The sequence below is a fragment of the Aedes aegypti genome, chromosome 2 (assembly GCF_002204515.2).
Source record: "Aedes aegypti strain LVP_AGWG chromosome 2, AaegL5.0 Primary Assembly, whole genome shotgun sequence".
NCBI lineage: Eukaryota > Metazoa > Arthropoda > Insecta > Diptera > Culicidae > Aedes > Aedes aegypti.
In genome coordinates this window covers 239683137-239697171 of record NC_035108.1, presented here as the reverse complement: position 1 = coordinate 239697171, position 14035 = coordinate 239683137, and the positions used below count along the sequence as shown (strand labels likewise).

At 38.3% G+C, this 14035-nt stretch overlaps 1 protein-coding gene across 1 annotated transcript; it reads right to left on the bottom strand.

Moving 5' to 3' along the window:
* Window positions 1-5734: 5734 nt before the first annotated feature.
* On the bottom strand, window positions 5735-7293 carry LOC23687724. Its single transcript, XM_011495159.2, has 4 exons — window positions 6275-7293; window positions 6036-6187; window positions 5882-5971; window positions 5735-5818 (listed from the first exon to the last, which is right to left on the bottom strand). Exons 1-4 carry the CDS (start codon window positions 7107-7109, stop codon window positions 5750-5752), a joined length of 1146 nt encoding a protein of 381 aa, XP_011493461.2. The 5' UTR covers window positions 7110-7293; the 3' UTR covers window positions 5735-5749.
* Between the last annotated feature and the right edge of the window lie 6742 nt (window positions 7294-14035).

Here is a 14035-nt window from a genome sequence, read left to right as displayed (position 1 = left end):
CGCTTATTGTTACATGCGTTGTGTCCCAGCTGACCAGTTGGTTCATTGAAATGAATTATTGATGAGAAAATAAATTGAATTTTCCTTAAAATGTACTCCCTTGATCAAGAGCATGGGATCTTATCCTAGAAAACATATCCTTTTTATGATTAATTTCTTCTTCGTTTATGTCACAATTGGAAAAGAGTTTGTTTCATAGCTTAGTTTTTCATACAAACTTCAACATTTTTTAACTACCTGATAGTTTTCCTTTTCCTTTAACGGAGTTAGGGGTCTAATGGCTACCGCTATTGCTTCATCTGGTTCTAGCGATTGCTATGACCGAATAGTTTTAGTGCGGTAGATTAACAGTGAAAGATAGAAGCAAGTAAAAGAAACAACTACAAAGTACGAGGAGAGGGACGGGCCTGGGATTGGCCTTATGATTTCCTGCTTATGAAGCCATAGATGTCCTTTTACAAGCATATTCAACGTGGATAGCGAAGCTGAGCTTGTCATCGATCATTACCCCCGAGATGCCTAAGGGGTCGCTTGGACTCTATGGTGCAATCACCTATCAAGATAAGCACCCGTATCTCGGACTTGTGGTTATTCACCACCACAACTTCAGTCTTGTGACGGGCCTGTCCTACTTTACTACACTTCATCCATTCCTCAACTATGGAGATAGAGTGCGCTGACAACTCTACTTCCTCCATCGATTCGCCATAGACCACTAGAGTCGAAGCAGCAGGGACGAAAGTTCAGGGGCTTAACGGACCTCTGCGAATTGGAGAGTTACCCAGGATGTAGTGGAGTTCCCAGTGGGCTCTGATGAACCTTCATAAAAACCACAAAAATCGGAATATAACTCTGTCGAAACGAGCGGTGCCGCTTAATGTATCAAAGCACTCTAGCACAAACTAACAGGAGTGCCAACCGGCACATCGGGATTAATGCCAGTAAGATCCACATTATGACATACTGGTCGCGATACAAACGGACAAGGCATGGAACTACGAGTAGGAGTGCTTCGAGCACATTGGAACCAATGCCAGTACGGCCCCAATTATTTATACTGGCAGCGCACGGCTAAGGAAAAGTAACGGTATAGTCCATTTTACGAGACGTTTTTAGACAGCTGATCGCTTATTTCATGAATGAAATTTTGACAAGAGGCGGTGTCGTAACGTGTGAAAGTAACAGCAATATCAACACTGTTGTGGTTTCGTAAAATGGACTATACATATGTACTGGATAATACGCATAGAGCGGCGACATTCTACTCTCTTAGTAGGGTCAGGCGACACTGGCGTCCCGTAAAACCGTAGCAGGCCTTAGAGTATGTTCGACATCCGTCACCTGGTTGTTCAAACTAGGCGGGAATAGGCTCAGATGCCATTACCTGACTTGCGCCGATCCGGCTCTGACCATAGTATCCCATGGAGGACTATGTCAACCCATGGCATGGCCTCTCTGCTTGCATAGATAACCATGGGATTATGAGATGAACCAGCCTAGAGTTGAAAGTCTCAAACATAAGGAAAAAACCATGGGATCACAAAGGCGAGATGGATAGCGGCTCTTAGGGGGACCCATGAGAGATGATCTATCAAAACATACAACTAGCGGAATGTGAAGGAGAGGCTTCTGGACCCTTCAGTAAGCGGCTAAGGTTCCCACCAGGATAGGAGGCGATTAACATCTATTTAAGTGAGAACAATGTGGGCAAAACCCTAGACACTGTGACGACGGCAGGCACTGGCCGCTTCAGTGCAACATGTGAGGTGATCGATGGCCCGGGACTAATCGAGGTCATAAATTGTAACAGGGAATATCTCCAGAAAATGCAGGTAGCTGCTGAGCCACTCGATGTCATAATCCAGTTTGTTAAGAGCAAAAGCAATATCAGCAAAGACTTGAAAACAAGTCTACTGAAATTGCGACAATCAGTCCTAGCAGGAATACGAGAAAGCCAAGGAACAACTTGGTAAGGTAGAAGGCAAAAGAAACACTAAGTCGTGTCAGACCGAAGTGTTTTCCTTCACAAGCAACATGAATATATCTGATGATATTATTCGATACGCGATGCGAAAGAAGGAAACCTCTGAGGATGAATACGTGGCATAAAGGTGTATGGTTGCTAAGGGAAAAGTGACCTGCGCAGCCGTCCTCCAGAGCGGAAAAGCTGGCAAGAGCCAAGTTCCGCGATCAAGAGGACATGGCAACAGTGGAGAGGCCAACATAAACCCTTAGGCTGAAACAGCCAAGAAAACAGAGCTACAGGATAGCCCAAACCAGGCAGTGCATCCACAGGAACCACAGGCGCAAGGCAACAGCAGCCCGTGGATACGAGTCGGAAAAGAGAAAGAAAGGAGAAAACCGGAAATGGAGCCCAAGGATAATGTTAAACTGAACACAGCGAAACGTTGGAATTTAGAAGGGGCCCTCGTTATCAAAACGAAGGAGGCGAAATACGCCGAAGTTCTGAAGGCGATGCGAAGCACGGAGAAGCTATCGTCATTGGGCGCAGATGTGCAGAGTATACGGTGGACTAGGATTGGTGTAATTATTCTAGTCTTAAAGAAGAATGTCAAGCAAAAGAGTGCAGTCTTTAGGCAACTGGCACAAGAAGTACTTTGCAACGAGTTTGGTGTAAGATTCCTGACTGCAGAAGTTACTCTCCAGTGAAAAAAAATTGGATGAGGTCATGGGTGAGCGGACGTCTCGGCCATCTACCTTAGAAGGCGGCGATCAGGCTGCCGGTTGCAGAGACCAACAAAGCGAAGAACTTGGGCATACACAAGGTAGGCTGGTCGGTTTGCCGGCTGAGCATACAAAAGTGTCCCTTCAAGTGTTTCGTGAAGGGCCATAAGTCGTGGAATTGCAACGGTCCCAATAGAAGTAAGATGTGCAGAAAATGTGGCACCAACGGCCATAGGGCAAGCGATGCTTTAGGTACCATGAACTGGCGCGTTGATGACGGTTATACTCATAACAATCATCAATCGATTCGCTATAGCATAATACCAGGCGGGCGGAGAGCAGTGCGATGTAACTCGACCCAAGCCCGGGGTTGGATAGTTGCTGTGATATCACGAGCGTGTGATGCATCCATGCCAAGAAAAGCCCCTCCTGAAGAGAACAGGCCGGTGGTGCGAATCAATTGCAAATCTTCGAGCAATCTGCCTTCGAGCTAGACGAAGAATGCAATGCGCATGCACAGAAGCACAAAGAGAGGAACGCGGTGCAGCATTCAGAAAGGCAACGTTAGCTCTCAAAAGGGAAGAGTCAAAAACAGGTGACGCCTACAAAGTGGTAACGGCTAAGACCAAAGGTGTCATAGCTTCCCAAGAGAAGTCGCCCGAGTTGCTGCGATTGATAATCGATGTACTCTTCCCGCATCATCCCACAAGCCCATGCCCCCAGCGCCGTATGCAGCATATGAAGGAGAAGAAGTAGTGAGAGTGACGAACAAAGAGCTCTTCGGCAGAAATCGTGAAAAAATTGTTGCCTTAAAAGCGGCAGAGAATGCGGATCCAGACATGTTCAGAATCACGATGCATTGGGGCGCCGCATAGATCAAGGAATCTTCCCGGGTGAATGGAAGCGACAGAAATTGGTGCTACTACCAATGGCGGGGAAACCAATAGGTGACTAGATACGACATGCAAGTTATTGGAGAGGTTGATCCTCAACAGGCTAGTACCGTATATGGAAGGAGCGGACGGCTTGTCCAACAACCGGTTTGGATTCAGGAACGGTTAAACTACACTGAACGCAATCCAGTCGGTCGTTCAGAAAGCTGAGATGGCAATCGAGCATAAAAGGAGTGGCATCCGTTAGGTGGCGGTGTAGTTGTGTTAGCTTCTAGAAAGCTATTTTGATGGTAGGATTCTACTGTATGACACAGAGGAGGAGCAGAAAAGCGTTCGAATTACCGCGGGAGTACCTCAAGGTTCAATCCTGAGCCCGCTATTATGGAATGCGATTTACGATGACGTATTGAGGCTGCCCGTCCGACGGGTGTTAAGATTCTTGGCTTCGCCGACGATATCACCCTAATGGACTATGGTGAATCGATTGAGGAAGTAGAATTGACAGCAGCGCACTCTATCTCCATAGTATAGGAATGGATGAAGTCTAAGGTACTAAGGTAGGAGGACCAATCTGGTCAAAAGCGGCGCTTAGAACGAGCAGAAACCTAAAGCGGTTGGAAAGCACGTACTGGATAATGTGCTTAAGAGTAGAAGTTTATGCAAACACGGGTTTTTCCATGACAAACAACTTTGTAGAAAACACAAAAAATGTTAAAACTCGTGGAAAAAAGTTATGATAAATATGATCATGATGGCATATATCTCAAAGAGTATGTTTTGAAAAAATAGTTTTTCTATCTCTCTGCTAGGTGGATTGATCACAAAACTTTTTTCATCAGACGATGCGCTTTAATAAACCAAGAAACTTCTCCGAATAAATTATATCGCTAAAATCAACGCTTTGGGCGCTATTTAGAAAGTGCATGAAATCGACGAAACAAAACATAGTGAGCAATTCTCGCTGAAACCAGGCCGCCATCGGCACCCATCGTTAGAATTCCAATTTTATGTCACTGATCACTAGTTTTCGATAAAACTTAAGGGTGGTCCTTTCGGTTTTCTCAAATTGGTGAACCCCTCGTACGCCAGCTAGCAAAACAGTTTGCGAAAAAGCCCATTTTTAGATAAATCTTGGGTATTTCATCACCCAAATTTGGCGGCCATTTTATATTTGTCCGCCTTCTTGAATTTTATTAGAAAAATCGATTTTTAACCATTAGCGCACCGCTCGTTTTGAATTCTGAGATCACCATCAGAAAGCTGAGGAAAATTGAGTAAGATAGGCTACAGAAACTAGGTGAGCAATGGTATTTACCCTATGAAATGAACGATTTTCTAAATCATGTTCTACGATTTTGACGTATATGGCGAGTGCAATCAATGCAAACATTGTTTTTTGAACAACAAAGAAACAAGTTTTCAATCGTTGGTGTTTTATTCGAGCCAGATGAAGAATAAGAGTATAGTTTTGAGTGAAAAAATCAGGCGGCCATCTTGGATTTTGACGTCATTTTGATTTTAAGTAGTAGAATTAATTTTCACCTTGTTAGTACTCAACATGTTGAATTTTAATGCTACCGTTACACTTACTCTTATTCTTATTCTTCTGTTTCTTGACCTTACGTCCCTGCTGGAACAGAGCCAGCCCCTCAGCTCAACTACTTTAAAAACAAAATATCCAATAGGATTTTTTACACTTATTTGCTACCTAAACGAATCATCTGCATATCTTTGAGTTGAAAAATAGCATTATTTCTTTCATTTATTTGGTCTAAAACGAGGGGTCCACCAATTTGAGAAAACCGAAAGGACCACCCTTAAGTTTTATCGAAAACTAGCGATCAGTGACATAAAATTGGAATTCTAACGATGGGTGCCGATGGCGGCCTGGTTTTAGCGAGAATTTCTCAGTGCGGTGTTTGCAACGGGACTGAAATACAGCTGAAATTAATCTGTACCACCTGTAATGAGTTTATTCAATTTATATTCCAATTTATGTTTTGCTATGTATGCTTTTATTAAACATATATTTACGCTCATTTCTTCTAAAGTTACATACCAAATCATTCGACATTTAAGAAATTTATAAATGGACTCCACATGTAAGGAAAATGTTCAATTTTAAACGTCCACGTGCGTATTGCTGCTTATACTAATTTCAGAAACATTGTTCAATTTTCATATGTTCGATCAGCCATCTGAGTGAGAAATGCAACTGAAGTTAGGACACTTAAACAAATCTAGAAAATAAAACCAAAATATTTATGATTATTACTACTATTCTCATTTGTTATGTTAGTTACCTCAAACATGGTGCTGTACGAATAGCCAAACATATCATAACCAGACAGCATTGTCCGGCTCCATTGAATGCGATAATTATAACTTTCGACCTGAATACAATACAAAATATTTAAAAAATTGAACTATTTGATTTTTAAACACTTATTTCCTTACCGTTTGCCAGTGAAAATTGCTTTTGTTCTGGAAAGCAAAATTAATACCATTGCTGATGTTTTGAATACTCTTCCTTATATCGTATAAATGTTCTACCGCATGGAAGTTTATCACCAAACATACATACTTCGACGATAAGCTCAATATTAAAACTGCAAAAAAATATCAAACTTTCAGAATTTTTAATGTGGTTTAGATATTATTTGCATCGCGCATTTTTAGAAATTTACAATACTTACACAACGACCGAAGAAAACCACCATTCAGTATCCTGAAAATGATCCAATATGAATCGGTCAGAAGATGAGCATGTTCTCTTATTTTGATTATAAACAACGAAAATCCAATTATTTTATTAAGAGTCAAAACTATTTGATCAAGTCGTGCACATACATCAGCAACACTACGTAATTCATCCTTTATCAAATGTATGTCATAAGACAGATTGTCCAATACACCTAGAGCGCTACTTTGCGACTGAATGAAATGCATTTGGCGTTTCACTATATTTAAGTAATACGCAATCAGCTTAGTATAAAATAAGACAAGAAACTGTCGAAGATGTGTCAGTGAAAAAATCACTAGAAAGATCAAAGTAAAGTTTGAGCTACGAATTACCGGGCAAATAACTAGTGCGTAGAATATATCCCAAAACACGAGATACGTGAAAAATGAAAAGAATATTTTCCAAAATTCATTCAGTACTTCTTTTTCATTTCGACTCCAATGTGTTATCCACTTACATACAGAATTTTCAATTATTTGGAGATCACTCCACAACCTAATAAACACATTTCGATAATAAAACGATTCAATCAAAAAGCAGAAATAAACACCAAAATTGACCACAAACTTGGTGAAATCTACAATATAGCCCAAATCACTATCACTATACAGAATACTGTATTGGAAACAATAGATGAATATTGTAAGGAAAATTCCACATAGAACATTTATAAGCCAACAAACTATCCAATATCTACAATTTCGATTACTATCAATAGTAAAACAATGGTAACCAAATAGTTGAAATATTTTTAAAACATGCCGGTAAAGACAGGAAATCTTAGCCATTGCAATTGAAATGTTCGAAGAATGTACAACTGTTCCATAATAAATACAAAATCAAGCTAAGAATGAAGGTGATCCGAGAACTGTTGGATAGAAGACTTGCGCGGTTCATGAATATTAGATAGGCTTTTGAATAACGACTTGTTTGATTGAGCTTTGGCAAACCCATTTCACACGAGCAGATAGAGATCTGAACTGCTAGTGTCGTTGCACGACGATAGCGTTTGGGGCTCAAAAAGCAGCTTTATTATATTATTTTGCCTTATAAATTGATTAAATTTTTCAAATGTAAAGCATGCTTCTCTATCAGTCAAAATCTAAATTGGATTGTTGTAATATTGCGTATAATTATTAAGATAATTAATTCCTTTTTCTGTATTTGTAAACCTCAGTGGCGTCCCCAGAGAGGGCAAGCTGTTAGGGATAATTCGCAATCCTATTGACAATTGTTACGTATTGTTCAGTTCCATTTTTAGTCAAACCATAACTGTCCATGGAGGCATAACGGGACGGTTATGGAAAAAGTAGGCAGTTTTTAGAAAATAACGCTCAAAGATTGAAGTTCGTCTTCTCATACAAATGTTCATAATTTTCTAGTACATTTCTACATGCCATATTCATTTAACACAACCACACAGATAACTCATTTTGCTTCAATTAATCACCAAAACACACACCCGATTCACATTATGCAGTTGCTATTTGGGTTGAAAGTTCATATAGAGACGGTTATGCCCTTATTTTTCAATATGGGACCAACTTCATATTTTTCCACAGCATTTTCAAACAGAGTGTGTTAACTTTTGTATGTATAACAAAGTATTTATTATAACATAAATACGGCAACGAAAAAATATGTTGATTCGAAAATCCATATGGTACAGTTATGCTTTTATGAGCTTCAACAATGATAAAGAAGGCTATATATTAAAATAGACAACTTTCTAAGATTTTGTACATGGTCACACTATTACGGGTCATTCCCATTTGAAATGTATGTGAAACAATCATGACTAGGTGACCCTTAATAATGTGAGCAGTAGACTGATAAATTTTTTAAAGTTTTTTAAAGAACAAGAGAGTGCTCAAGCATTATCGAATTGATGATGATGAATTGAATAATCGAATTGATGATGATGAAATTAAATCACTGAATAAGAGAACATAACAGATATTAATATAATTCGAAAAAGTAACTCATGCACTTATTAACAACTAGAAAGTTAAGAACAAGTTTGAGTCGAACTTTTTCTTCACGTTGTGTTAAACGTCAGTCTATTTAAGCAATTTAAATCAGCTTTATGTGAACTGAAGCTCGGTTAATTACTTAAAAGTAAGCTGCCTAAACTAAAACATGCCCTTTTATCTGATCTTTTGATTGCTTGGTATGGTATTTGTCTCGTGGATTTCTCCAGGACTCGTAAAACTTATGGCTTCCATTGATAATCTTTTCCGCGAATTGTCCGGTTCGCCCTGGAATATCTCCAGCGACTCATCCAGTAATTTCTCTTTAGATTTGTCCTTAAATACCTGCAAAGATTCTTTCATGCACACCTCAGGATTTCAAGCAATCTACTGATTTTTTTTTTTCATAGGCTTTACAAATTTGACATGGTTTTTCAGGGATTCATCATATAGATATTCTACTAGTATTATCTGTTTCATTAACAATAAAACGCGCCGCCAACTTTCAAACAGACTGAAAAAATCGTCGCCAGCAATCCAATCAAAAGAGGTGAGTTGCCTTTATGTTGGTAAGACTGGTTAAATGTCAAACGCCAGAAAATGAACCAAAGGAGGTGTTTTGCCATTGTGTTGGTAAGACTGGTGAAACGTCAAATTCACAGCAGTTGCTTGGCTGGCGACGATTTTGGCGACGATTACAAATGGTCGCGTTCGATAAGGTGCAAAATTTACAATAATACCCGTACGGATTGATTTCATTGGAGATTTTTATTAGAACTTTTTCAAGCAATTCCTTCAAGATTTCCTTTAAAAAATCCTCCACGAAATTATTGAAGTATTCGATAAGGATATTTTTCAAATATTCCATTTCAGATTTGTCCAAGAATTTCACTCAACTTTTTCCAGGAGTTTCTCTTAAAGGATTTATGGAGGTTTTTTTCAATATTTTTACACAAAATTCGGACCCGTTAAAACAGTTATTGCTTTCGTATTCCCATATGGTAGGGGCCCCCTAAAAAACATAACTATAAATATTTGTAATCAAACTTAAAGGAACACTTGGAAACCCATGAAGTGGTACTAACTTTTTTATATCACATCAAAATATTTTAAAAATTAAAAAGTATTCCAATAATTCAAAATAATATTTCCAATGATTTGAAACAACAGGCAAGATTTACACATAAAAAACTTAATAAAAAAAAAAAACGAAAAGAAGCAATCATACAAATTCAAATTCATTTTACCATTGCTCCTTCAGTCAATAGCTTTCCTTTTCAACTGCATAATCAACTCATCAGTTTATCCTGATGCATGGAAACTTTCGAAAGTAATACCTATCAAGAAGAAGCATAATTGCAATACGCTTGAGAATCTGCGGCCGATAAGTATTCTTTGTGCATTATCCAAGGCTTTCGAACGAATTTTGAAAAAGCAAATTTGTGCTTATGTTCACGATGAGTATTTACTTTCCGATTATCAATCGGGATGTCGTACAGGTCACAGTACCAAAACTGCAATGATAAAGATCTGCGATGGCATTGGTATCGTCTTGGATAGAGGAAATAAAGTAATTATGATATTACTGGATTTCTCAAAGGCCTTCGATTCCGTATCACATTCAATGGTGTGTAATAAGCTTGCAGAACAATTTTTATTTTGTAGACAATCTATGCAATTAATTCAATCATATTTGCAGAATCGTAAGCAGGCCGTTTTTTTCTAATGGTATTTTATCAAGTTTTCTTAATGTCAGCTCGGGCGTTCTGCAAGGATCTGTTCTAGGTCCAATCTTGTTCAGTTTATACATAAATGATCTCCCATCTGTTATTAAGTATGGTTGTATACATTTATTCGCTGATGATGTTCAGTTGTATTTATTTTGATTGTAAATAATATGATGCAGAGAAGAGACTATTGCATGTATTATTAAAGAAGATCTTGAATCTATCAGGAAATGGTCTGAACTGAACACTCTTAAACTGAATGCTCGAAAAACCAATGCTCTTTAATAAATCGTGGAAATAGCTGTGAATGTCCAAAAATTCAAATAGGTTCTGACCCCGTAAGTTTTGTTGATAGTGCAACCAGTTAATTCATACCAAAAATCCTAGATATTTGCACACAAAATTGAGATCCTTAAGAAGTAATAGAAACAGAAATTTTTCCATCCCAGTTCATTATACGTCACAATATTCAGGTCAATTTTGTGAAGGGTGTCAGTTTATGGAATGCTCTGCCGAATTTCTTAAAAGAAATAAATTCAATTGTAGTGTTTATGAAGCAATGCAAAGTACACTTAAATTAGTTTTAGTATATTTTTTTCTGTATATAATATGTAAAAGTAAAAGTGATTGTTACCATGACGCACTCCATAATAACCACTTTGTGGCAATTATTAGATTTATATCTTACGCTGCTTGTGAAAAATGCAATAAATATAAATAAATATAAATGCTTAAATGAGTGGGGTTCAGTCAACTCCATAACATTAAAAAATTTGAAAAAACACAAAAAAAATCATATAAAAAAATACTTGACCTTCCACATGAATAATTTATAATTAATAAATTCAAAACTTTAAACAAATTATGAAATATTGAATTACGACTCTGCGTCTAAAAATGTCCTTTGCAAATATTCGTCACAGCGAAAATAGTTAGTGGAGTTACTCTTTTCGCTGTGACGAATATTTGCAAAGGACATTTTTAGACGCAGAGATTAACGAATAAAAGTTATACTATTTTTCGAAATTCAACATGTTTATTCTGATATGCTATTTAAAATTCGTCAGAATTACAATTGATCAGCAGAAGTTGGATCATTCAATTTAGGGGCCCACAGCTATAGCGGTAAACGCGCAGCTATTTTGCAAGACCAAGCTGAGAGTTGTGGGTCCAAATCCCATCAGTCGAGAAACTTCTCGGGTTGGCAAAAGGGTCCTAAAACTTGTAAGACAATTAACTGTCATTTTAAAAGGCAACTGAAGTAGCAACATCGTGGTGGCGCTGTTATCGCTATTCACCATTGTGTGGCGGCGCTAGTGATATCTACGTTTTTTTTACACAGGTTTTCAGAAAAAAAAAATGTTCTAGCGTAAACATCTGTTATCTGTGCTTTAATTTTTAAAATTGGTCCAAATTTGAACCTTGACCCTTTGGTCCATGTTTGACGTTCACTTAGTCGATGAAAACACCGCAGAGGTTCCACTTTTCAACGCTTGGGTTGTTCCGATCTGGCATTTCGGAAGGGGCATGGAAGGATTACTATGTGAACTCAAAATTTGAGTTTAAACCTAGGAGTGTAACATCTACCGGAAAACTGAACATTACAAATATTTTGCAATTGAATTAAATGGACAAATTGATGTTTAGTTTGCGAAAAAGTTACGCGTCTTCTCGGTGATAATCGAACTCACGACTCCCAAGGGCTGTGACAAAATTTAAAAAAGCGGAAATTTTTTTTTGGTCTCAAACATTCAAAAATTGAGTGAACATGTGTTTCTGGCCTAAACTTAAGCGTTTGCTACTAAAATTAGCACATGGCTTTAGGACCCAATTTTTCTTTGATAGAAGTTTGCTGTTTAAATAAAATGGCATTTTAAACGGAACTCGCTAAGGAAAATTTGTTAATTTGATAATTTTTCCTTAATAAATTAAAAGTAAAAATTTATTAAGGAAAAATTATCAAATTAACAAATTTTCCTTGAGGAGAACAGCAAACTTTTTTTTTAGGGTTAGGAAAAATCTTGAATTTTACTCCACAGTAGCCAAGCAAATCAAATCACAGTCAGCGAAGCCAGTGAAACTCATGCCCATCGCTGCTGTAGGCAAAAAACCTTGAAAATTGCAAAACCCCAGTTGCCAAGGGCAACCCAAAACTACTGCAGAAAAATGTTCAATTGCCCGGTGCATTTCCCGCATTTAGAGCCTTCAATGACACTAACGATTTGGAAAATTCATGCACCCAACATAGGATAGGGGAAGTGGTGGTAAAATGAACAGGGGTGGTAAAATGAACACCGTGCCTTTTACCGAGAAAAAACAAATTTCGATGAATTTTTATCACGCACGGACGATTTAGAGCATAAATCTGAGTGTTCGGGTTGATACGTAGCTCAATTGAAGTGAAAATATCAACGATTTTAGAAAACCACGTTTGAAAATTAGAACTGACGTAACTATTAGCACGGAAGACTTGAGTTTTTTTCAGTGAGGTGAATATCGTTATGATATGACGTCAAATTTGACACCTTTGGGCCCATTCATTAATTTCATAACGCTGGAGGGGGTGGGTGGGTGTCCACATGATGTTACGGATCATACAAAATTTGAAAAATATTCATACAAAAAGCGTTACGAGGGGGTGAGTGGGTGTCGAAAATGGCCATTTTTGGCATTATGAAACTTTTGAATAAACCCTTTACAAGTCTTTTTGAATGGGTTGCAATCATTAATGGATGTATTTTCGGTGGAGCAATGAACATTTTCAGAAATATTTGTTTTGCTCACGTTTTTTGTTTACCACCACTAGCTGTTCATTTTACCCAAATAGTGCAGGTAAAATGAACATTTGCATCACTTTTTGATAGCGACGAAAATATGTGAAAATTTAGCTATTTTAGTCAGAATCCATGTCGCTGCTATAGATTACATCCCTATTTTTGATGTTGTGCGATAGAACTACACAAATACCTTGTTTTTATATCAGAAACAAGATGATTTCCTTAAGGTGTTCATTTTACCACCACTTCCCCTACATGATGAGATTCACGTTTTTGAACTACTGTACTGGGAAGACCCACGTGATTTTCTTGAAATTCAAGTCTACTACTATTACTATTCCCAGCACTGTACTTAACCATTGCATCCGAGTAATCGCTGCAAGGGCTCATTCACAAATTTCATAGCGCTAAAGGGGGTGGGTGGGTGTTCTCGTGATGTTACGGCTCATACAAATTTGTAAAATGTTCATACAAAAAGTGTTACGAGGGGGTGGGTGGGTGTCAAAAATGGCCATTTTTGGCGTTATGAAATAAATGAATGAACCCCAACGTCGCTCAACTACCGCATCGCTGGACTGTTGAGCGCTATGCAGTTTAGTGCTCCAGCGACGCATTGAAATGGACCGATGCACGAGTTCACTAATTTGACATTTGGGCGGTGCCGAATTCACTCGTTGCCATGGTCACGTAAATAACACGGCACCGCTCAAACGTCAAATGATGAACTCGTGCATTGGTCCATAGATTGTTTCGCTCGAGCACGTTTTAGTCGCGACAATAGGCGTATACATACTGTTCTGTTGACGCGCATACTTCTCAATAGGCGATTACTTTTCGCTTTTAGGTTGAGAACATAAATTAAGGGGGCAGGATCCGTCATTGATTTCTAAAATTTCAAAAGTAGTTTTTTCGTTCTAAATCAAGAAAATTTACAGGAAAATGTGTTCTCTGTATGCTATTCTCCAAGCGAAACACAGTGAACACATTTTCATCGAATTATTTTTAGTGCAGAACAAAAAAAAACAGCTTTTGAAATTTCGATGATGACGATGATTACGATGACGGAGCGTTGAACGTTAAACGAGAATTGGTATTTTTTATTGGCGATGAGACAGATCCGTCTTCGAAATAGTTATTTTTTCAAGTGCAACATGAACATCACATCACGAGTAACTGAGCATACCTCGTTCTGGTTTTACACCGCGCAGCCTCAAACGTCAAACCAGCGACTGACGTTTTC

What these genes read in the sequence shown, in the direction of transcription:
- LOC23687724 (XM_011495159.2), bottom strand. Translation starts at nt 7,109, where the DNA reads ATGGCTAAGATTTCCTGTCTTTACCGGCATGTTTTAAAAATATTTCAA. An exon ending in GCAATTTTCACTGGCAAACG is followed by an intron (nt 5,972 to 6,035) that starts GTAAGGAAATAA and finishes TATTGTATTCAG; the next exon opens with GTCGAAAGTTATAATTATCG. An exon ending in CGTACAGCACCATGTTTGAG is followed by an intron (nt 5,819 to 5,881) that starts GTAACTAACATA and finishes TTTATTTTCTAG; the next exon opens with ATTTGTTTAAGTGTCCTAAC.